This window comes from Jaculus jaculus, chromosome 5, assembly GCF_020740685.1.
Source record: "Jaculus jaculus isolate mJacJac1 chromosome 5, mJacJac1.mat.Y.cur, whole genome shotgun sequence".
Classification (NCBI taxonomy): domain Eukaryota; kingdom Metazoa; phylum Chordata; class Mammalia; order Rodentia; family Dipodidae; genus Jaculus; species Jaculus jaculus.
In genome coordinates, this window is record NC_059106.1 from 16474294 (window position 1) to 16497185 (window position 22892).

The 22892-nt window shown below is 43.6% G+C and overlaps 1 protein-coding gene across 2 annotated transcripts in view; it reads right to left on the minus strand.

The window, feature by feature from the left end:
- Ccny (cyclin Y) overlaps positions 1-22892 on the minus strand; it is a 117495-nt gene that overhangs the window by 41623 nt on the left and 52980 nt on the right. For both annotated transcript variants that reach the window (XM_004659725.2, XM_045149812.1), the window contains exon 2: positions 1042-1116. In XM_004659725.2, the coding sequence (XP_004659782.1) occupies positions 1042-1116 (75 nt within the window). The remainder of the gene's footprint in view (positions 1-1041; positions 1117-22892) is intronic.

A 22892-nucleotide genomic window follows, 5' to 3' on the forward strand; every position in this document is an offset into this window, starting at 1 on the left:
AACTTTTTTATTAATCTTGGAAATAGACTTTTTCATAAATGTGTCAGCCTTTCAGTGGCCTGCTTAATCATCCAGTATTTTTCAGCATTATATCCACCAAAGCTGGTGCCAAGCAACTAATGGTGCACTGTGAATTCTTATATATGAACTGTCATCAACATGTTGTCTACTTTCTAGTCTCTTAAATATCTTCACAGACTCAATCAAGGGCAGAACCTACGAGACTTCTGCCTCATAAGACAGCATCCTGGTCACCATCATCACATGCCCAACTTCTTGACAGGAGGCCTAGGAAGAGCAGCTGTGCTGTGTGGGTTATCTTGCCTGTTATAGACAATGGCTAGTCAATACTTGAAGGCATGCAAGGGGACAGACAGGAAACCCCCACGCACACAGAGAACATACTGCAAGGATTCCAAGATCTTCAGCATGTACTTGTCATCCAAAAATTGGCTAAAAGAAACATCCGTATCTAGCACACAAGTTCATTTTAGCCCTCAGGTGACACAATAAGGATAATTAATTGACTTTTACTTAAGGTCTGTATTTTGTTTTGTTTTACTTACTGACCAGTAAACTCATTCTTTATTTTGTTTTTTGGTTTTTCGAGGTAGGGTCTCACTCTAGCCCAGGCTGACCTGGAATTCACTATGGAGTCTCAGGGTGGCCTTGAACTCACAGCGATCCTCTTACCTCTGCCTCCAAGTGCTGGGATTAAAGACATGTGCCACCACACCCGGCTAAATTCATATTTTTGAGAAGTTATGTATCAATTTTTAAAGGGAAATTTCTGACTTAGGATTATTACTGCTACTGTATGTATGTAGAGCTAACTTAGTTAATTGGCAAAATAAAGACAGCTGCTTTAAATGGAAAACTCTTAAAAGTAAAGCAGACTACCAAAGGAAACAATGTGCCTTCAGATTCACTAAAGGGGATTCTCCCTCACTGAGAATCAACTCTTGGCAATATAAAAATTCAGACTAACTGGCAACATGAGCTTGTTATTTCTGTAAAGAAACAAATAAATGAGTAACTTACCATCTGTCTGAGATTTACTGAGGAATATTGTGCTGGCCCGGGGATGGTCTGAAGGATTGAATTCCATGTTCAAATCTTTAAAGAAAAAAAAAAAGAGAGAGATAATATAAACAACAGTATAGTAACTAGGAAACACCACAGTTCATTTTCACTTTTTTTTTTACCTTAAATTGCTAGTGTAACGCTGGAAGCTACAGTTACTATATAATAGATTATTTTGCTTCAACTGAGAACATTGCTCTTGAAAACTCTGAGAAACCCATACTTAAGACCCTTGGTGGAAGATCTATTAAACTAAAATTCCCCTTCTTTTCCTATGTCTGGTCTGCAGCCCAACGGCAGGCCATCACTGGCAGTGCTATACTGCAAGAGGCTCGTGTAAGAACTGCAGCTGAAGAAGTGTCATTCATTAGAGAGTCAACACACAGAATTCCTAGTGAGACAAACTCTTTGGTATATGGCATTTGAAAGACAAACTGCACGTTAGCCATTTCTGGGTTATAAATGAGTTCTGTTTGATTCAAACTTAAACAAAACTTAGGCTACATGTAACATTTACCAGCTTCTATAGAGAAGGAGACCATCTGGTGGCATGGGGCCCTTCAGATAGGACAGCACTTGAAGCTCCTCAACTCTGATACTCTCTTTGGCCTTATAGAAATCATCAAGAGCCAGAGACTTCTCCACATTGGCCAACAATTTAGAATCCAGAAGTTTCCTGTTCAAGTTAAAAACAGACTGATTCCAGAAGAAAAGAATGGTCAAGCACAGCAGAATAAACTTCAAGCAGGAGAGAGAGAAGGTAACACTTCTGAAAGCCAGAACAGTGCAAAGGGGCTACTGCCAGATTCTGAGGTGATGACCGAGTGTTTGGTCATGTTCCATCTCAGCTCAAGGTATGATGGATTCCCTTCTGCAATTAAGTAGCATGCCTGCTAAGCAGTACCACTGACTGCTGTTCTGTCCTCTCCAAAGACGTCTTGGTAAACACGGTTCCTCTTGACTTTTAACTGTGCTAAGTTTATTCACAGTTCATAAAGGATGCAGTTAGTAACACTGAGAAGTGGGACTCAATGACCTATCAGTGATGGTCTGGAAACCAGAAAAATGCAGCAGGGCCTATAAAGAGCTGGACAAACGAGACTCAAAAGACACCACCAAAGAGCCCCACCTTCTAACTACTTCCTCTGCACACTGGCCCCACGATGGCCACTGCTTGAATAAAATACTCTCTGTGGTGGCTCATCTCTACTAGCAACTTGATGGATACAGGAGATAACCATCTGGGTATGGCTGTGAGAACATTTTCAGGGAAGTCCAACTGAGGAACAAAGGCCAACTCTGAGTGAGAGCAGTATTGTCCCATGAGACCAGATCAAAAGAAGAACTGAACTGAGTACCAGCCTTCATCTGTCTCTGCTTCTTGACTGTGAGTGCAGTGTAACCAGCTGCCTCACCCACTGTGCCATACCTTCCCTGCCAGGACACACTGTGCCCGTAACTGTGGGGCACAATAAACTGTTCCTTCCTCAGTTGCTTTTCTCAGGTACTTGCACAACAAGAACAAAGCAACAGATAATCTGTTCACAACAATGGGCGTCCAGTTATCAGTAACAAAAGCTAAAGGATTCCAGATCTCTTGTGAGTCCAAGAATTTGGAGCCAACATATGGTAAAAAGTTAACTTTGGGGCTGGAGAGATGGTGTAGTGGTTAATGTGCTTGCCTGTGAAACCTAATGATGCCTGTTCAAATCTCCAGGGCCCACACAAGTGATACAAGCGTGCAATGTCTGCACATCTGCACAAGGGGGTACACACGTCTAGAGTTCGTTCACAGTGGCTATAAGGCCATGGGGTGCCCATTCTCTCTCTGTCTCTGCCTCTTTCTCCCTTGCTTTCTCTCTCTCTCCCTCTCTCTCTCTCTCTCTCTCTCTCAAAAAAAAAAGTATCTTAAAGTTAACTTTGATTTAGGGCCAAATGTGATTAGCTGACAACCCCAAAGTTAACCTCCTAAAGTATCACTCACTACGTTTGTTTCCTGCCTTTGGACAGACATTAGACATGGTCACAATCTCAAGCTTGTAACTTCAAAATTTTGGTTAATCACATTTCCAAATCCTTCTCTGATTTTGAGTGATGACATGGATAAATGAAGCTAATTAATTTTTAAATCAGGCTGGCTCTGTTTTTTTTTGAAGTTACTATTGTCCCATTTCTCCAAATAAGCTATGATTCCTGTTTGGTAGCATAATGAGACCAGATCAAGAGCTTGGCCTAGCTGGTTTGTCCATAAACAGCTGCCACCCAGGCAAGCCCCAGCCCCAGGCAGCCCGCATCTGCACTGCTATTTCTAACAGCTACTGTTACCATGGTGCCCAACTGTCATTCCTGAGATTCAGGTTAATTCTGATGCCAACTCTTCACTCTAATGATTCTTTGGGTTCTAACATCCTTAGACAGATTACTTTTGATTTCTGCTCTGTCAGCCGCCCAGGACTCTTCGAGTGGCCAACATGTCTTTGTGAGGCTGCATCTCTGTGACCACACACCTCTGTGTGAGAGAGACAGCCTCTAGACCTGGCTCCTTGAGGGGGGGGGGGTCATGTCTGGATTTGTGCTTCTTACTGGGCACAGGCACCTGAATCTCACTCCTCCTGTACCTGCTTCTCTACCTCTCTTTCAGCATGCTTTCAAGCTTTCACTCCACCTCTCTCTGTCTCATTCCCTGTTTCTTCCTTCCCCTGCCTTCCTTTTCTCACCCAGCTCTCTCCCCCACTTTCTCACATTATACCTTATGAAATAATATTCTCTCTTCAGAGGAACTAAAGGAAATAAAAATTATAAAGTTAAAACTAGAGACAGACTACTATGCTTACACAGCAGCCACATATCCTCCAAGTTCCATGTGACAAGGGGTTTGGAAATGTGAGATGAGAACATAAGACATCCTATGTAATTTCTGTAAAGGGGGGGAGCATGATAAATGACCTGAGGACCTAATGCAAAGCAGACTGAAGTCTTCTAGTGGAACAAGGGCTCCCCAGTTGTACAAACGAGAGTCTTAAGCTTCAACCAAATGACTGACTCCAAACCCTTTATGCTGTACAAATGTCATGTGTGGAAATTTATTTTAATGTTCCTACAGAACAGGACATAGGGCAGGGGCTGAAAATGACACTTTTACATAACATCTGGAATCTTTAAAAGCCTATAATCTCACACAAAAACTAAACTAGGAAAACAAACAAAAAAATTCTATGAGTTCCAATGAAAAGAAGTCAGGCCAGGGATGGGAAGTCTCCCAACTCCTGGATAACTGGTAACCACTGGTCAGCCCACATTCCCATGGGCCCTGGCACTCTAAACTACCTGTGTATCAATGACAACCCATGACACGAGGGAGTGAACCATGTGGAGAAGTGACCTCCTAGCGCTCCACTAAGACCACACTCTCTAGACAACACACCTTTCTGCAGAGAGAAATGAACACCATCCACAGCCAGCAAGAGTTAAGACATTTGACAGAAAGACCTTCAAGAAACTATGATACTAAGTAACTGAATAAAAACCATAAAATATACAAACATGGTTAGACACATAAAAATTATAAACAAGAGAGGGCCACTCTGAAAAAAATAAAAGGAGTACCAGTCACATGTGTACTCATGTGCAAGCATGCAAACACACTGCTTCAGAGTGAACATCTGTGCTCTCCCCAAAACATGTCAAATTCTATACCCCAATGTGATGGGCTTGCAGGTGGGTTGGGATTTCTGCTAGATCAGAGCAGAATGAGATTAACACCCCTGACAAGGGGTCCCAGAAAGGTACCTCTCCTCTTGTACCATGTGACGTCAAAGCAAAGCACAGCTGCTATAGACCAGGAAGCAGGTCATCACCAGACAATCCTGACTTCAACTTTCCAGTCTTCAGAACTGTGAGATATGAAATCCTATTGTTTAATAATTTGTTGTAGCAGCCTGAAGGACTGAGATATGCATATCTAGATAATAAAACCCTGGTTATTCAAGTCTAAAACTCACCAGATGACGTACCCTGTCGATCAGTCACACCTGAACACAAAACCAGTGCCCTAAAACAAACATCTCAGGTAATCTCTTTCAATGACTTAATAAAAACAGTCCAACTAACAGTTGTTCTACATTCTATAACTACTCAGGAGAAAAACTCCACAAGAATTGCTTCAATCTAATAAAGACCACCCACCAACACCTACAGCCAACCTCACGTTTAATGATAAAGGAAAAGCGAGTCCTCAACTCAGAAATGAACCTAGGATCATATGGAATCCTCCAGTTTTGGACAATGGAACACTCAGGAGCCGTAGATCGCTGTTAGAAAATTTTCAGTGCCATAGGCTTCAAGAGACGCCCACATCCACAGCTGCACAGTATAACCCTGGGGCTGGAGACAGATGCTTGCTGGTAAGCACCCTTATAGTCACTTCTGCAGAAGGGGGCCTGCTTGGCCAGGTGGGCGTTTTTTTAAATTATTTATTTATTTGAGAGCAACAGATACAGAGAATAAGACAGACAGAGGGAGAGAGAGAGAGAATGGGCACACCAGGGCCTCCAGCCTCTGCAAACGAACTCCAGACGCGTGCGCCCCCTTGTGCATCTGGCTAACGTGGGACCTGGGGAACCGAGCCTCAAACCGGGGTCCTTAGGCTTCACAGGCAAGCGCTTAACCGCTAAGCCATCTCTCCAGCCCCAGGTGGGCATTTTTACACTTCCTTTTGTCTTACATTTCCTGATGGAGCATCATGCACAAGCATACAATCTTCTCAGTTCCATCCATGCCATTTCACTGGCCCTATACATCCAACTCTGAGTTAGGTCCTCCAGGCCATCCCTGTTCTCCCAGCCTCAGGCTCTCTCTTCCACCCTGGGAGCCTTCAACTCACCCAGGCCCACCTTCCTGCCTCCTCCACCCTCACCGCTTAAACCTTACCTGCATTGTTACTTTTCTTTTCTTTTTAAAGGGGTGGATTTTTTTTTTAATTTATTAGTTTTCTTTTCAACAAATACAGGCAGTTTGGTACCATTGTTTCTGTCACTTTTCTTATGCCTATATAAATGGGTAGAATGCATGTGACTCTGCCCCCCTAACCCCAGCATGTTAAGCATGGACTGGATGAGGACAGGAAAAGGAGAAAGTGTAAATGTCTTCTCTGTGCTTCCAGGGTAGTAGGCCAGACTTGAAGGTGACATAGGACTTCAGGCAAAACCCTGCTCTCTCCAGGACCTTCTATACACTGGTGTGTACAAACACACACACACAAGTGCGGCAAAGCATTGGTGACAGGGAATACTGCATCGTGTCATCTAACACAGCACATGGTGCTCAACATAGTTCCAGGGTGATATGAGTGCTCTAAACATGGCTAAGCAAATAAAACAAGTGAACCCCAAATTGGTATACTAAAGAAACAACTAAGAAGCATTTTGGTATTGGCTATATCACTGTACTGTGATGCCACATTTGTGACATTTGAGAAAACTTTACAAAGCAGAACTGCCCACAAGCATTTCATGTGCTCTTTCCTCTGAGCTGCTGCTGAAGGTAACTTTTTTCTCTCTTATTTATTCAAATCCTATTTATAGTCACTGCAGCTTGACAACTGCCTCGTGAGTGCTACTTACCTCTGAGACATGGTTCCAGCGTCTCACCTACACAATGGCAATTAATTCCCCACAACACATCGGATACTATCATATCCTCATTGCTAATGCTATAAGGGGAGGCATATTCTGGCTTCAAAGTTGGGGAGGCCAGGAACCTCTGCCTGAAGTCCAGGATGACAAACAGGTAATCTCAATGGTCACTCTCTGCTAATTTCACCTTCAGTTCCACATGCATACAATGGGTTCCTTGCATCTTTGGTCTTCATTTCCAGGCTGTCAGATACTATTTTAGGCTCTTCAACATGTATATTTACCTCGGCTAGTCATCTTTCCCCAGCCTTCCCCCATTGAGTCAGGCAGGGCTGGGAGGAGAGTTCTCTGCTTTCTAGACCTGTATGAATGACCCCCACATATATAGTATGTGACACAACAAAAGCCATCAAAGGTGCTCTTCCAGCATGTAGCAGTTACTTTCTCATTGCTGGGACAAAATGCCGGACCAGAATCAGCTGATGGAAGGAAACGGCTTAGTCCTGGGGAGTCTCATCATGAGCAGCAAGGCCGAGGCTGGGCAGCACATCTTGCACAGCAGCTAGGAGATGGCATGAAGAGTAAACTGCCTCTTGCTCTGGCAAGGGGACCTTAGGTCACAACACTTCCAAGCCTGCCTCAAGTGACACACCTCCTCCAACATGGCTCCATCTCCTAAACTGTCAGCCAGTGGGAACTGAGCATGAGGTTTAATCACAAACATGATTGAGGCACAGTGTCTGCCTGATTAAGTAATCCCAATCACAGTGGCAGAGGAGCTGGAGGGAAAGCAGTGTCTTCCAGCCCTCTCCTGGATGGGCACAGCTCCAACAAATATACTGTGTCTTCTAGAAACTCCTAGGAAATGTGGACTTTCCCTGGCGAAAACCCAAGTCAAATGTGTGTCTAGAAAGAAGGATCCATCTTGCTCCCTTTGGAAGAGACTGCAATCTCTGAGTGAGCCTCTGTCACGGAGCCTCGGACCCTTACAAATCAAGGACCGAGTTTGTATTTCAGTAAAAACAAACATGCAGGATTCAATGTGATGATGAAAGAGATGTTGTACAATCTACTTAGAAACAATTTTCAGGGATGTCAAAAGGAACAGAAAGCAAGGCTTCCCTGGGCTATTCAAAACCCAGGGTTACAGGACAGAAAGGCACACACTCAACCAAGACCTGCGAGCAAGTGACCAGGAGCGCATAGGGGCAGAGAGGTGACAATGACATGCTGAACAGAAGTGGCACAGGAAATTTAAAGGAAGAATAATGGCCACAGCAGATGGAGATGGGAGGGAGAAGCACCAGGAAATCAGCTACATAAGAAAAGCCAGCACTATCCATCAGACAGGGAAGAAGGAGAAAGAATGCAGGGTAAACAGTGGAGCCAGGGGTGCGGAAACCTTGCAGGGTCAGCAAAATGAATTTGGAATGTTGAGGCTCTTCGAGGATTTTCAAAGAAGCAATTGCTTCACTACATGACCTAGAAGCCTAATATTAACAGGAGTCATTAAAGCAGAACATGCCCTCTTCTTGCAGCCATTTATATGCCACCTAAGAGGAAGTTTAATTCTTCAACCGGTCTATACCATTTAGATCACTTCTGTGGTTCCTAACAATCAATCCAGTCATGTGAGCAAGTGATGTAATCACCTACCAGTATTATTCACTTTAAGACCTGATACAGACCTTAAATATTTACAGAAAGTAAGTTGTCAACTTCCAATCTCATTCTCTAACTGCAAACCTGTCTTTTACACATTCTAGTTCTAGGAAAAGTAGAAAGAAAGGGACTGTGGAAGCCTCTGAGGGTCACTTCAACACAGGAAACAAGATGCATAACTAGTGAAGTGATAACATTTAAGATGTCACTAGTAAGCCAGGGCTGTGCTGAATTTAACTGAGCCTGTCATGTCACACTCCAGGGGCAAGTGATCTAGGTAAACAGAGCTGCCTTGGAAAGACACAGTACTTTAACTTTACAGTCTTGCCATTAAATACCTAAAATGTGAATTAAACATCACAAAAACATAATGTTTAAACACTTCATCTTGTTTAGAGAACTGAATCAATGATAAGGCAATTAGTAAAGCACAACAGAAGCTCCATTTTAATTACTTTTGACCCATTTGAGTGCTCAAGATGCACAGGACTGCTACATCCCTCTGGTCCAGGCTACACTGAGAAGACAGAGACAAGGAAGTGGCTCTCTCTAGTCAACGGTGAAAGCAGCTTACAACCTTGAACACATGGGTGTGAACTCATGCATACCATAACCACTATAATACTGAAAATCTAAGACATTCAGAAAGGGGGTAAACTACAGGGAAAACACTCAGCTGCTCTTGTGGTTTGGACATTGTGAGTCCCCGCAAAGGCTCATGTGTTGGAGGCCTGGTCCCCAGATGGTGGAGCCAGTCTCTGTAGAAGTAACGAGGTCATGAAGACTACAAAGGATTTATAATCTGATGCTGCAATTGGGAGGTAGGGCATGGGTGGGAGAAGCAGATGTTTGGAAGTGCGCCCTCAAAGGGTATAGCTGGCCTTCTCTGCCTCTCTCTACTTGCTAGCCATGATGGGGTGAGCAGCTCTGTGACACTAATCCCTCTCTGCCATGATATTGCCTTAATACAAGCCCACAGCAATGGGGAAACAATGCTAGACTCAAACCTCCAAAATTATGAGCCACAATAAATCCTTCCTCCACTTATTTTTTTTTAAGTCATAGTGATATAAAGCCTGATTAATACAGCCATTGTATTGCAGCAACACAAGCCTAGATTTTCCTAGTGGGTCACTAAGAGGGTCACTAAGGCTTCCTGGTAAGCTAACCTAATAAACAAGCAGTGTTAATAAAATATACCAAGCCCCACACATTAGCATAGTGGTCCTGAGTGTTTTCCTCCTAAGGGACAGAAGAAGAAAATGACTAGGATCTGGAGGATACCCAGAGAACAACACACTGGGAGAAGTATATGCTCAGGTCCACACCACTAGGGAAGAGTCAGGACACAGAGGAACCCAAGCACCTCACCTGGTGAGCCCCACTGTGCTGGATCAGGTGGCAGTACCTTTATGTAGAAAATTTTCCTTCCATTTCTTTGAGGGGAAATAGAAGGGCCCTCTGGAAGACTTCTGATACTGTAGAACAAGAGGGGAAATCCATACTTTTTTCTTCTGTTTTCCTACCACAATCTGTCAAGTTTGGTGAAATTTGATTTAAGTGAACATGTTTCTTAGTATTCTAAGAAATCCAAGATCACACTATACTCCTTTCTGTTTTTTAATTCTACTTAACCCATGTGACTTTGGCGAAAACAGGAGATGTTCCTTGTTTTCCTCATGAGATGACTTTGCCCCAACAACAAAAATGCTACCAGAATTTATCTTTGACTTCAGGGGTGGTTTCACTTGGCAAGGGGAAGCAGCATTTTCTTCCTCAATTAGAGAGGTCTAGAAGAGTTCATTAAAAAGTAGCCCTTCAGCATTTACTCCTCCAGGGCCAACTGCCTTGTTCTGTACACTGTTCTATGCTAGTCACCTTCACATCATTTTTATAAAGAGCTGAGTGAGGAAGGATCTTTGCCACAAGCACTCACTCATTATTAGCCTGACACAACACACCGGTAAGAAGGGATGCTGGAGAGAACACAGGGAAAGAAGGCTACCACTAGAGGGCGCTGTCCATGCCCAGGCTTAGTGATGACTAAGCTCCCTGGAAAAGTTCACAGAAAAAGTAAGTTATTAGGAGGTTGGGGTGTGAGGTTGGAGGGGGTCATTTTCCATGGAGCTGACTGCTAAGCTGTACAACATGTTTTTCAAACTGCAAGTGGAGTCCTGTAAGAGACAATCAGTTTAGAAGCTCATGACTCATCTTTTCAAATATAAACTATGGGTCTGGAGAGATGGCTGTATGGTTAAGGCACTTGCTTGAAAAGCCTGATGATCTGAGTTCAATTCCCCAGCATCCAGATAAAATAAAGTGAGATGTACAAAGTGGCACATGCATGTGGAGTTCATCTGCAGTGACACAGAGCCTGGGAGGTTTAGGAAGGCCTGTTATAGGTAAGAACTGTTCCGGGATGAACTGTTTCCTATAGAGTATGTGTGTGCGTGTGTATGTGTGTGTATGACTCAAATAAATAAAATTTTAATTTTAAAAAATAAATAAAGTACAATAAGACAACCTAGGGCAGTAAGAAGCATAAAAAACAAGATGGAGCGCATACATACTGTTGAGTGCATGCTCTTAATGTGAAAGGCAGGTCTGGGTTCTTGTGTGAAATACAGGTTCTTCCTAGAGGTTTTAGTCAAAAACACACACAGCCATAAGGAGAGGAGCAGGGTACATCAGTCACTGGAGATCCAGGCCACACCACTCACAGCCTGAACATGCAACATGCTAGCTCCTCCACCACCTACTGGTCAAGCCATCAGCAACAGAAGTAATGTGAAAGAATCCAAATCATCCTTAAATGTTACCTGACTACTCCAGTGGCAGCTTTTGGTCACTCACACAGTGTCACACACCTGTCAGGTAGTGAATTTACACTACCCCAAATAGTCATGAATTTTATCTCTCTCCCTCTCTCAAACACACACACACATACACACACACACTCCCTCTTTCTCTCTCTCTCTCTCCCTCTCTCTCTCTCTCTCTCTCTCTCTCTCTCTCTCTCTCTCTCTCTCTCTCTCTCTCTGCTGTTCCCCGCCCCCAAGGTGAGATTTGATTTGCAAGGCCAACACAATTTTGGAACCAAGATGTCCAGTCTTGTGTTGTTTATAATAGGAACTGAATTAGTTTAAGTGTGTTATTAATTACATGGACACTAAATGGCTGCTAAAAACCATTTCGGAAGCCAAGTGTGGTGGTGCACGCCTTTAGTCCAGCACTTAGAGAGGAGGATAGCTGTGAGTAGAGGCCAGCCTGGAACCTCTGTAGTTCCAGGTCAGTGTGGGCTAGAGAGAGACTCTACCTCAAAAATAAAATTCTGGGGCTGGAAAGATAGCTTAGCGGTTAAGCGCCTGCCTGTGAAGCCTAAAGACCCTGGTTTGAGGCTCAATTCTCCAGGACCCACGTTAGCCAGATGGATAAGGGGGCGCACGCATCTGGAGTTTGTTTGCAGTGGCTGGAAGCCCTGGCGTGCCCATTCTCTCTCTCTCTCTCTCTCTGCCTCTTTCTCTGTCTGTCACTCTCAAATAAATAAATAAAAATGAACAACAAAAAAAAAATTCTGGGGCTGGAGAGATGGTTTAGTGGTTAAGATGTTTGCCTGCAAAGCCAAAGGACCTTGGTTCTATTACCCAGGACTCATGTAAGCCAGATGCACAAGGTGGGAGATGCATCTGGAGCTCTCTATCTCAAATAAATTTAAAAATAACATTAAAAAAATAATGTTCTGTAAAAGTTTAATACATTTGTTATTAGATAAACACTTTTGCTGGGGGGGGGGTAATTTTAACAGTGGTCACCACAGTGACATGTGCAGATATGAAGGGCTTGGGTTGGATTAGTAGTGGTGGTTTTATGTTGGCAAGTACAGTTTTTAAAATACCAGAATAAATTATTCATAAATGTTCACATAGTTCTCTGTGTAAAGTAAGCACAGAAGCATTTTTCTTTACTTTTCTATAGGTTCCATTCCTTTTCTAATAAGCAGGCAGCAGCAGTTCCTCCACAACCAACCACAGTGAGTGCGATAGAATAAGATACTGGCACAGGGAGAAAGGGAGGAAGAGGGAGGGAGAGAGAGGAAGGGGAGGGAGGCAGAGAGGGGGAGAAAAAGAGAGGGAGGGAGGGAGGGAGAAAACATGATACCAAGACAGGAATCTAGGGTTTCCTCCTAGCTGTAGTTTTCAGCATTCCTTAAGGGTCTCAGGGCAGATCCCCCACTGAGAAGGGGAGTGTGGTAATTTGAATGCAGGTCCCCTATTGACTCAGGTGTTTTATTAAACTTGAGCTTGCAGTTTCAGCTTCTAGCAGGCAAACTGCTACAGGCGGCATGCTACTGAAGGTGGCATGAATTCCAGCCCAAAGGTATACAGAGATTTCAGCACAGCAGGGGTGGGGGAGGGTCCTGTTTGCTGTGGTTGGGGCGTGGTGCTTTTTCATGGGTGCAGGCTACTGGTGGTTTTTCTCCCTTTGTGGAAGCCAGCTTCTTCTAACGCAAATGGACCTTCCTCCCACAAATTGTGTCTGGTTTGGATGTTCATTCCAGCAACATGAAGCTGTCTACAACATGGCGAAAACTGTTTTCACATTCAGAATGGAGAAAATAGTGTGACAGCCTTTAAGTTTACCTATACAGAGCAGTTTTAATAATTTCCAACCTTCAAAGACAAAAAAATTAGTATCAAATTATAGAAACTCCAGCCATAATTGAAGGAAATGGGAAGAGGCTGGTAAAAACTTAATGCCACTAAATGGAAAAAGGAATATTAAAAATTAAACCAGCAAAGGTTACACTTACTTACCTCTGAACAGGAAGGCTGTTCCATTCTAAAATAAGCAGGATTATGCTTGGCCAATAACCATCAAACCACTACCGTTACTAATCCAACAGGAACAAAAAGGATGGCCTCATGTGTGAGTGCAGGGGGAAAATCTCCATTTCTTGTTTCTGCAGCATTTAATGACCTAAAAGTCTAAGTTGCAGACCTACGGGCTCAGGCACAGAGCAAACTCATTGCAGAGACACACTTATCACTCAGGCCTGAGGAGAAAGGCAGCAGGTTGTCACCCACAGGTGCGACATCTCTGGCTTCATAGCCAGGAAGCTGCATCTTCACCACGCAGTGTCCTGTTCCTCCATGCTTCCTGAACAAACTCATTCACAGAGCAACAAAAAGAAAAGCAGAGCTGGAGAGATGGCTTAGCGGTTAAGTGCTTGCCTGTGAAGCCTAAGGACCCCGGTTTGAGGCTCGATTCCCCAGGACCCAAGTTAGCCAGATGCACAAGGGGGCGCACGCGTCTGGAGTTCATTTGCAGTGGCTGGAGCCCCTGGTGCGCCCATTCTCTCTCTCTCTCTCTTTTTCTTTTTGGTTTTTTGAGGTAGGGTCTCACTCTGGTCCAGGCTGACCTGGAATTAACTCTGTAGTCTCAGGGTAGCCTTGAACTCATGGTGATCCTCCTACCTCTGCCTCCCAAGTGCTGGGATTAAAGGCGTGCGCCACCATGCCCGGCTCCATTCTCTCTCTCTCTCTGCTTCTTTCTCTCTGTCACTCTCAAATAAGTAAACAAAAATTAAAAAAAAAAGAAAATCAGCACAGGAAGAAAACAGAATGCTAGCATGTTATTATTCAAACTATTGAAGAATTAAGAAAAGTAACAATCATGTCTTTCAATTTTTTATAATATTTTATTCATTTATTGGAGGGGGGGAATGAAAATGAGAATATGAGTATGGGTGCATCAGGGCCTCCAGCCACTGAAAAACTCCAGACACAAGTGCCCCCTTGTGCATCTGGCTTACATGGGTCCTGTGGAATCAAACCTTTAGCTTAACTGCTAAACCATCTCTCCAGCCCTCATACTTTTTTTAGGATACAAAGTTTAAGTAAAATTATGAGAGAGAGAACATAGAGGACACTACCACTCTGCTCTCAGGAGCATAGGCAGGTGGTCTCCTTCCCTGGGGTGCTACCTCCTCAGAGCTGCATTGGTTCAGGTGGAAGACAAGAGCCCCATGCTTGCTCCAGTGCCAGTCCCCGCTTCTTACTGGCCCAAGACCTACAAAGACTTCAGAAGCTCAGAAGTGAATCAGTACCTGCTCAACAATGTGACATTTCATTTTTCAAATCAGCCACCTCTAGTGCCACACAGAGCTGAACCGCACCGGGTCCCCAGAGGAGCCACACGTGTGACTGACCACCTGGAAAAGGAGTTGGCTTTGTGGGTTCAACAGTCTCTGGCATCAGAAATGCCTCATGCTGTTGTTCCCTTATGAGGAAAAATGGAAAATTACCACACTCATTCTGGTCTAAGTCCACCAAGGCCACAGACTGGGCACATTGTGTCCTGTGGCCTCTTTGATGTTGCCTGTCACAGACGCCCTTAGCCACCTGCTCCCAACACCAGGGCTGTGTACATGATCTTTTGCTCCCACCTTTCTGGTCTTTTCTCAAATTTCAGCACACCACAGAGTGTAATGACAACACCATGTTATATAAGGAATATCATAACAATGCCTCACAGTGCTAACAAGCTAAGCATGACTCTAAGAACTTTACATAAACTAATTAATAATCTATTATCAGAGGTAGTGTTTGCCTAGTATATGCAAGGCCATGGGCTTGACCCCTAGCACTGTAAAAACAAACAAACAAAAAAAAACAACCATGTGGTAGATGCATACATAGAAGACAGTTTCATTTTGTCCATGAGGAGACCAAGCAGACGTTCAAGTGCTTCCCCAAGGGCACATAGCTAGTAAGGGATGGCATGTACATCCCAACTAAGACAGTCAAGTTCATAATTTCTACCATATCTGGCCCCTTCCTTTATCTCCACCTATTTTTCTGCTTTGTTTTTGGAGTGAACTGACAATGAGACTCTTCACTGGGGTGTTTGCTCCCTATGACCACGTGGGCTCTGTACAGGAAGGGCCTCTCTTGCTTGATTTCCAGTGAGTCCAGAACCCTGGATGGAAGTGGTATTTATTTAACATGTCAGCATTTCTGCAGAGAAGGCTTTTGAATCTCACTTGTTACCAGTGATAAAAAGTACTGTGCGGAGAAGTCAAGTGTCTAACTCACAAGCCACCGTTTCCTCCCACCATTCTGTTGGTGGGCAACCAGTCAACAGAGACCAACTCCAGAAAACCAAGCTGAATGTCATGTCCGAGCTTCAAATTTTCTGTTTAACCCTTCCAAGAGTCAAAGAATAAATTTTTCCCTTAGTTGATGGATGTGTTCTGGTTATTTTAAAATTTATTTTATTTATTTGCATGTACCCATACCAGGGTCTCTTGCTGTTGCAAACAGACACCTACCTGTTCTGCTTTTCATGGGTGGCTGGGGAATTGAAACCAGGCCAGTAGGTTTTGTAAGCAAGTGCCTTTAACCACTGACCCATCTCCAAAACCACTGTTCTGCTTATTTTTAATTGGACTCCTCAATTACCTTTATTTATGAAGGTGAAAACTGCTAAATAAAGCCCACAAGACACTAAACATTTAGAAGGAAAGACATCTACTGTCTGCAAGTTATTCTTACAAGCTCAGAAAAAGCTGTATGAGGGCTGGAGAGATGGCTTAGCGGTTAAGCGCTTGCCTGTGAAGCCTAAGGACCCCGGTTCAAGGCTCGGTTCCCCAGGTCCCACGTTAGCCAGATGCACAAGGGGGCGCACGCGTCTGGAGTTCGTTTGCAGAGGCTGGAAGCCCTGGCGCGCCCATTCTCTCTCTCTCCCTCTATCTGTCTTTCTCTCTGTGTCTGTCGCTCTCAAATAAATAAATAAATAAAATTTAAAAAAAAAAGCTGTATGAAGGGTTCAAGTAGACTGACAAGGCTAAAGTGACGGCTGCTAGCAGGTGACTGTAGCTGAGGCTACTTCTAGCTTTTCTCCAAGTCTGAAGCTCTCTCTGAATGACAGGTGAAAGAACATGCGGCAGCAAGTCTGCCACACAAAAGAATAGCTGTGTAACTGGGAACTGCTTCCTACCTGTGCTCTATTCCTTTCCTCCCTGTGGAAGTTTCCACCCGAGAACCTCTGGTCAGGCTTCAGGAAACGCACTCTCACCTCCTACACCCTGCTCCAAATAGCCTCAAAGAGGCTTCCACTGCCCTCTCAGCTGAAATTGCTCTCACCCAAGTCCTACAGCACCTCATGGTAACCAAATCCACCAGCACTCTTTTCTACAGGAGCCAGGTTTCCTGGCAGAACGTGGTTTCCACGCTGGCTTCTCACAGCTCTTTGCCTCTGACCCTCACCTCATCCTGTGCCCGAGTTTCTGGTGCTGCCTTGAGAGGAGTGCTAGGGACCCAAAGACAAGCAGTGTTGACCAAGGACAAAGGTAGGCAATAGGAAGGAGATCACAGTGTGACCACTGGTCCCTCTGTTGCCATACGAAAGGCTAATAAGACTGTCTCTGATGACACCCGCTCATGTCCAAAACAACTCACTACTTCTACTTGACTCATCTAGACATTCCTCACCTCACCGACACCTCCACCTCCTTGCTACACGTCCTTGCCCATCTGCAGTTCACTATTCAGTTATCTTTCTGGCTTAGCACTCTACACAGCATCTTCCTCCAGTCCCAAATCCACTCTCAATTTTGTCAAGATTCTCTTTTTGAAATGCAAATCAAATTTCAATTTTTAAAAACTGTGAATTGCAGGGAGAAATGACACAAATTCCCCCAAGAAGTCAGCAGAGAGGCCAGCACTATTCCTTGGCTCTTCCAATGTTATTACTCAGACCTTGTGTGTTCCAAACCTGATGATGTCTACCTAATATACCATGGTGTGTTATACCCCTATAGTTTGAATGAGTCTACCTTATCTAGCAAGGCCTTGTCCTGAAGTGGGAGTTAAAACCCATCTGGGAAAATTCTGACCCTTTCTGGAACTGCCCACTTGAACTCATGAACAATTCTCCCCTCCTCTCACATTTGCCAGTAAGACAAACACTCCAAGATTCCCAGCCTGTATTTATCCCAGAGTGTGCAGTGCTGTACTTTGCTTAAGTCTCTCCCCCAACAGCCATACTTAATTCTATCTTAAGGTCTTTCTTAATAAACTCCAATTGTGTTTAAAAAGAAAGTCTTTGTCCAACAGGAGAATAACTACTTGTCTTAGAACCGCTAAATTATTAAGTCTTTTTGTAGACCTCCCTAACTCCCAGCAAAGTATACTTACAAAATTTTTATGTCTCTACTCTCAACATTTCCTCATGGAAGCGATTTGATATAAAGTATGCCCCATAGCATCATCCATTTGTGATTAAGCCTCATACTTAATCTGGACCTAGTAGAGTCTGGGAAGTGCAGCCTTGCAGGAGGAGGTGCTAACGAGGTAGCCCTTGAGGTGTAAGTTCACTCTTGCCATTTCCATGCTGATGAAGGGTTTGACACCTAGCTGTGTGCTCCTACCAAGCTTTCCCCATATTGATGAAACTTCCAATCAAAACGTAAACTGTCAATCAGTTCTTTCCTTCCATAAGCTGCTTCTGGTCAGGTATTTTGACCCAGCAACAAGAAGGTAACTGCTATACGCCTTTTGATTGGTAAGACTCCCTCCCATCCCACTCTGCACATGATGAAGTGATGTTATGATGCCGACGTGCATCACCGTGTATGATGGCTAACAAACTACTTTCAAGAAACGGCCTTCTAATGACCCACATTGCTTTTGCTTCAAGGGTCTAAGATTAACATTAAAGGCTATGTATATTTCCTAGTATATCCACATTCATATCTTCCATACAGCCCCAAACAGATATACTACTCATGAACATCTTAGGTGGTCAGCAACCTTTCTCCATGGAGTGCCAGGCACCATTTTGGGGTCATACACTCTCACTGCAACTAAATTCTATGTTACAGGACCCCCTCCCAAAAAAAAGCAGGCACATAAATATGAAGGTGTGGCTCTGTTCTAATAAACCTTTATCCATAAAGCAGCTATCCAGCAGCACCATTTGTCCTGTCCTAATTAATTTTCCCCTTAAAAACACTTCACACTAGTCTGGGAGTAGAAAGCTTTTCCCTGTCTTCTCAGTGGGCCTGACTGAGTTCCTGTCTAATCACTACCATTTACCACTTTTACTCAAAAGCCAATGTCAACTTTCTTAAGTCTCTCAGCATTTACTTCATCAGCTTTGGCTGGCATGTAGCTTATGCACCCAAGCTTGGCACTGCCTGCCTTAGAGGCATGCACAGGTCCAGGACAAGCACTACCCCACAAATGTCCAGAATGAGGCAGAGCCCTCTGAACATTCAGGCCGTGAACATCTCATCCCTGACTTATAACCAAGTACACTGGCATTATTTTTTTACTCAGACATATCAATTATTAATTAAAATTTAACAGTGAGCTGAACTTCTTTAACATTTTTTTATTTATCTCTGTAAGTGGAAACTCCAATTGTAAGACACTGGAAACCATCTTAAACTACAAAGCTAAAGCTTGTTTTCCCAAAGAGCACGTTTTATTTTAAATTTTTTTGTTCATTTTTTATTGATTTATTTGAGAGTGATAGAGAGAGAGTCAGATAGAGAGAGAGAGAGAGAGAGAGAGAGAGAGAGAGAGAGAGAGAATGGGCATGCCAGGGCCTCCAGCCACTGCAAACGAAATCCAGATGTATGCACCCCTTGTGCATCTGGCTAACGAAATCCAGATGTATGCACCCCTTGTGCATCTGGCTAACGTGGGACCTGGATAATCAAGCCTCGAACCAGGGTCCTTAGGCTTCACAGGCAAACGCTTAACCGCTAAGCCATCTCTCCAGCCCACATTTTATTTTAGACAGAAGAGGTGAGCAGTGTGATTGATACAGCAGGACTAACTTGTACCTTGCTTGTGCTAATAACCTGTGACCTTTTCCACTGAAAGCCCAATGCAGTCAGTCAACTCAAAGTACACAGAGAATAAGAAAACAAGACAAAGCCAGTGCAGCCAGGCTCAGAGGAGAAGACTCTGTGCCACCCTCGGAGGCAGCAAACACCCACCATGTGGGAAAGCTCTTGTTTGTCTTGTCATTGCTCCTTCCCAAGTGAAAGGATTTTCAAAGAAGGCTGCTTCTGCGTGGTGCACAACAGTTTCTAAAAGCCAACTTGTTCTTGGCTTACAATGGCCCGATTCTACAACAGGGCAAAACAAGGCTGTATTCAAAGCAAGAGGCCAAGGCACCTGTCAGAACTCCCTGGAAGCACACCAGGCCTCATTCTAGTTCCTTAAAGGAGCCTGATTTAGCAGAGAAGGGCTACTAACATACAGAATGATGTCCAAATCTGAAGTCCCTCTGCTGAAGAAAAATCACACAAAATCTCAAAGCATCAAGCTTCTTGCAATGTAACAGGAATAAGAGTGCCCATCTTTAACAGATTCAAGTATTGATAAGACAAAAGGCTGTGTGGGAAAAAAAAGAGCTCTGAAACAGTTATGCCACATGAAATCTAGATGTATTTCAGCCTACTTCATTTGTAAGATAAGAGTCTCTTGTGGCAAAACTGACAGGTGTTATTCACAAAGGGATGTGAAACATACCAGCTTTGGAATGGAGTGACTTCCATAGGTGCCATGCTACTCTGGAATATGCACCAGGATCTGCCATTTCTGCTGCCCAGAGACATCCCCTATTTCCTAACAGCTATTTTCCATTCTCATTTTTCCACTGCCAGTCATCACTCCTGAACTGCTCCAACACTTTTATGCTCAGAAGGGCCCGGAACATAACGTTTAAGCTGCAGTGGTTGAGTTGAGCTGCTCTGAGGCTGCGGAGGAAAGAATGACAGTAGAAGCCTGAGAAAAAAGGCCTGAGGCAGGAAGGCAATCCAGACCTCTACTCCCTCTGCGGCCCAGGCAGTCCCTCCCTGTCCCTCTCGTCCATGATTGCTTCTAACCACAATGGCAGAGCCAAGCAGCTGTAAACAGGCCAGGTGGGCCTTACCAGGAAGTCTGCTGACCTCAGGTCTGGAGCAGAGGGCACAGTCAAGACATGACAAGCATGCTTGAGAACTCCCTGGTTATGTGGATTGCAGACCTCTTTACCTCAGAAAAGCAGAAGGCCCATGGTAAATTAATTTTCAAGCAGTGGGCAAGAAAAGAGATCTTAAGGCCACACCAGGCTGTCTTCACAACGGCCCCAACCGTCCTAAGATGCTCTCCGCTGACTGTTAAGAAATACCATGAGAAATACAAAATAATTGAAGTATGCTTTTAAAAATCATTAGTTTTAAAAATACAACAGAGGACTGGGGAGATGGCTCAATGGTTAAAGGAGCTTGCCCGCAAAGCCTGCTGACCCAGGTTCTATTCCCCAGTACCATGTCAAACCTGATGCAGAAAGTGATGCATGCATCTGGAGTTTGTTTTCAGTGACAAGAGGCTCTGGATGCCCATACACATTCACATTCATTCATTCTCTTTTCATTTTCCACATAAGTGAAGATACTTTAAAAATATGCTAGAATGCCATTCTTTTTATTCATGTATGGAAGAAATAGAAGGATGTGTTACATACTCAAGAATCTCTGGTTGTACAATACTAAATACATTTCCTTCCAATTTCAAATTCAAACACATAAGTAAAAATAAACATTTTATAATCCAAGCATCTACTTTCCATTTTAGAATTTTTTCTGTCCTTACCACCCTCTAACCTTTTTTTACCACATCAGTTTAACAAACAGTATGTGTTGATCTGTGAAATTGTCATGGGGCAAAAAAATTCCACCAAGGCATTTTTATATATATTTTACAAAAGATTACAGGAGAAATGTGCAAGGTTATTATCCACAATGGTATGAGACTAGATATGTACTCATGGCCTACTAGAGTCTAGTGAAGTAAAAATAAACACACACACAAACAAAACTTATAATACAATTGACTGCATGATGCTTACAAGGAGATATCCATAAATAGAATGGACTTAGAGACAGAGTATGGTGGAACCCAGACTTTTCAATGGTGGTCTCCCAATATCAAGTGTCTGGTGAGCAGCCATGTCCCAGATAGGAGGTAGTGCTAACGCTCTATTCCCTCACACACAGGACCCTCCCTTGTTTCCCACTGGCTGAGTACTAGAGGGTGTACAATCTTCCAGGAAAGAGCCTAAGTCTCATTACTTCCTGGTAGGGTATTCTTCTCCCTTCCTCTCTTAGGTCTACATTTCTCAACAGACTTTCTTGCTAGTTCCCACACCCCCCAATATCTTGTTTGCTTGTTCCATATGCATAAACTTTGTCACATTTGAAAGCTCTTAGGAAAGTTTGGCTGCTGATAATTTTTCACTCTAAACCTGGTTGGGGATGGACAGAAAGGTAGTATGCTACTAAGCAGGCACCAGCTATTAGGGCAAAGCCCAGTACCTCCTGGTTATCCGTAACTACAGACATAAGTCTACCTCAAGCCTCCTGCTTATCTATAAGTGTAGGCCTAAGTCTACCTCAGGTCTTGTCTTGAAATGGACCATCATATACATTATATTTTTATTTGCTACAAGGATAAGATTAAAAGTGGATACTTGTTTTCTCTTTCATTTTTGTTTAGTGTCTGTGTATACATGGTATGCAAGGATAAACCACATGCCAAAAGCATGTGGAAGCCAGAGATTGGGTGACTTCCTCAATTGCTTTCCACTTTACTATTTGATACAGGGGCTCTCACTAAATCACATCTTACTCAATGTGCATAGGAAGCTCTTTACCCCTGAGCCATGTGTCCCCAGTCCCTTCTTTCTTTTTCTCTTCCTTATGTTCCTCTTTGTGTTTGCATTTCACTTTTGAAATTCATTTGGTGAACTTTTATCACTGCCAATAAACAGAATCAAACAAAATGTTTTTAAAGCAATGTTTTTAGACATATAGCTTCTCAGGATAAATACAAATTTGAGAAAATGGTTTCATGCATTTCAACTAAGTCTACAGATTGCTTTGTATTTCAGCACAGTTAAGTAACGGATGGGTCATCAAGAAATTGATTTTTTTTAAGAAAAGGTTCTACCCCAAAGAACAAGAAGACATTTACCAGACAACTGTAGTACACACCTGTATTCTCAAAACACTCAGCTGAACTGCTGAGGCAGGTGGATTGCAAAGTCAAGACCAAAAGAGGTTACAAGTCAAGGAAGATGAGGAGGGGTGAGGAGGCAAGATAGATAATAAAGAAAAAAAAAAAAAACTGAAATGGACCTTTAGATAGGTCACAGACCCCCTTTACAGTAGGACAAACTAGGCCTAAAAGCTTACAGGACTTAGCAACTAGCTGTTGTACCTACATATCAGAATGATTTTCATGTAGAAATCATCAGGCAAGCAATTCACATTCCCAAGTAGGCCAATGAAGGAGGCAGTTTTTCCTGTCTCGGAGAGGTTATGAAGATGAGGGGCCCCCTCCTCCCTGCTTTCAAGGCTTCAGCAGCCCTCCTCTGCCACCCCTGAACATGCAGGTGGTTTTGGCACTGGCGCTTAAGCTTGTAAGAGCGCCACTGCTTTCCCTCCAATGAAGACAC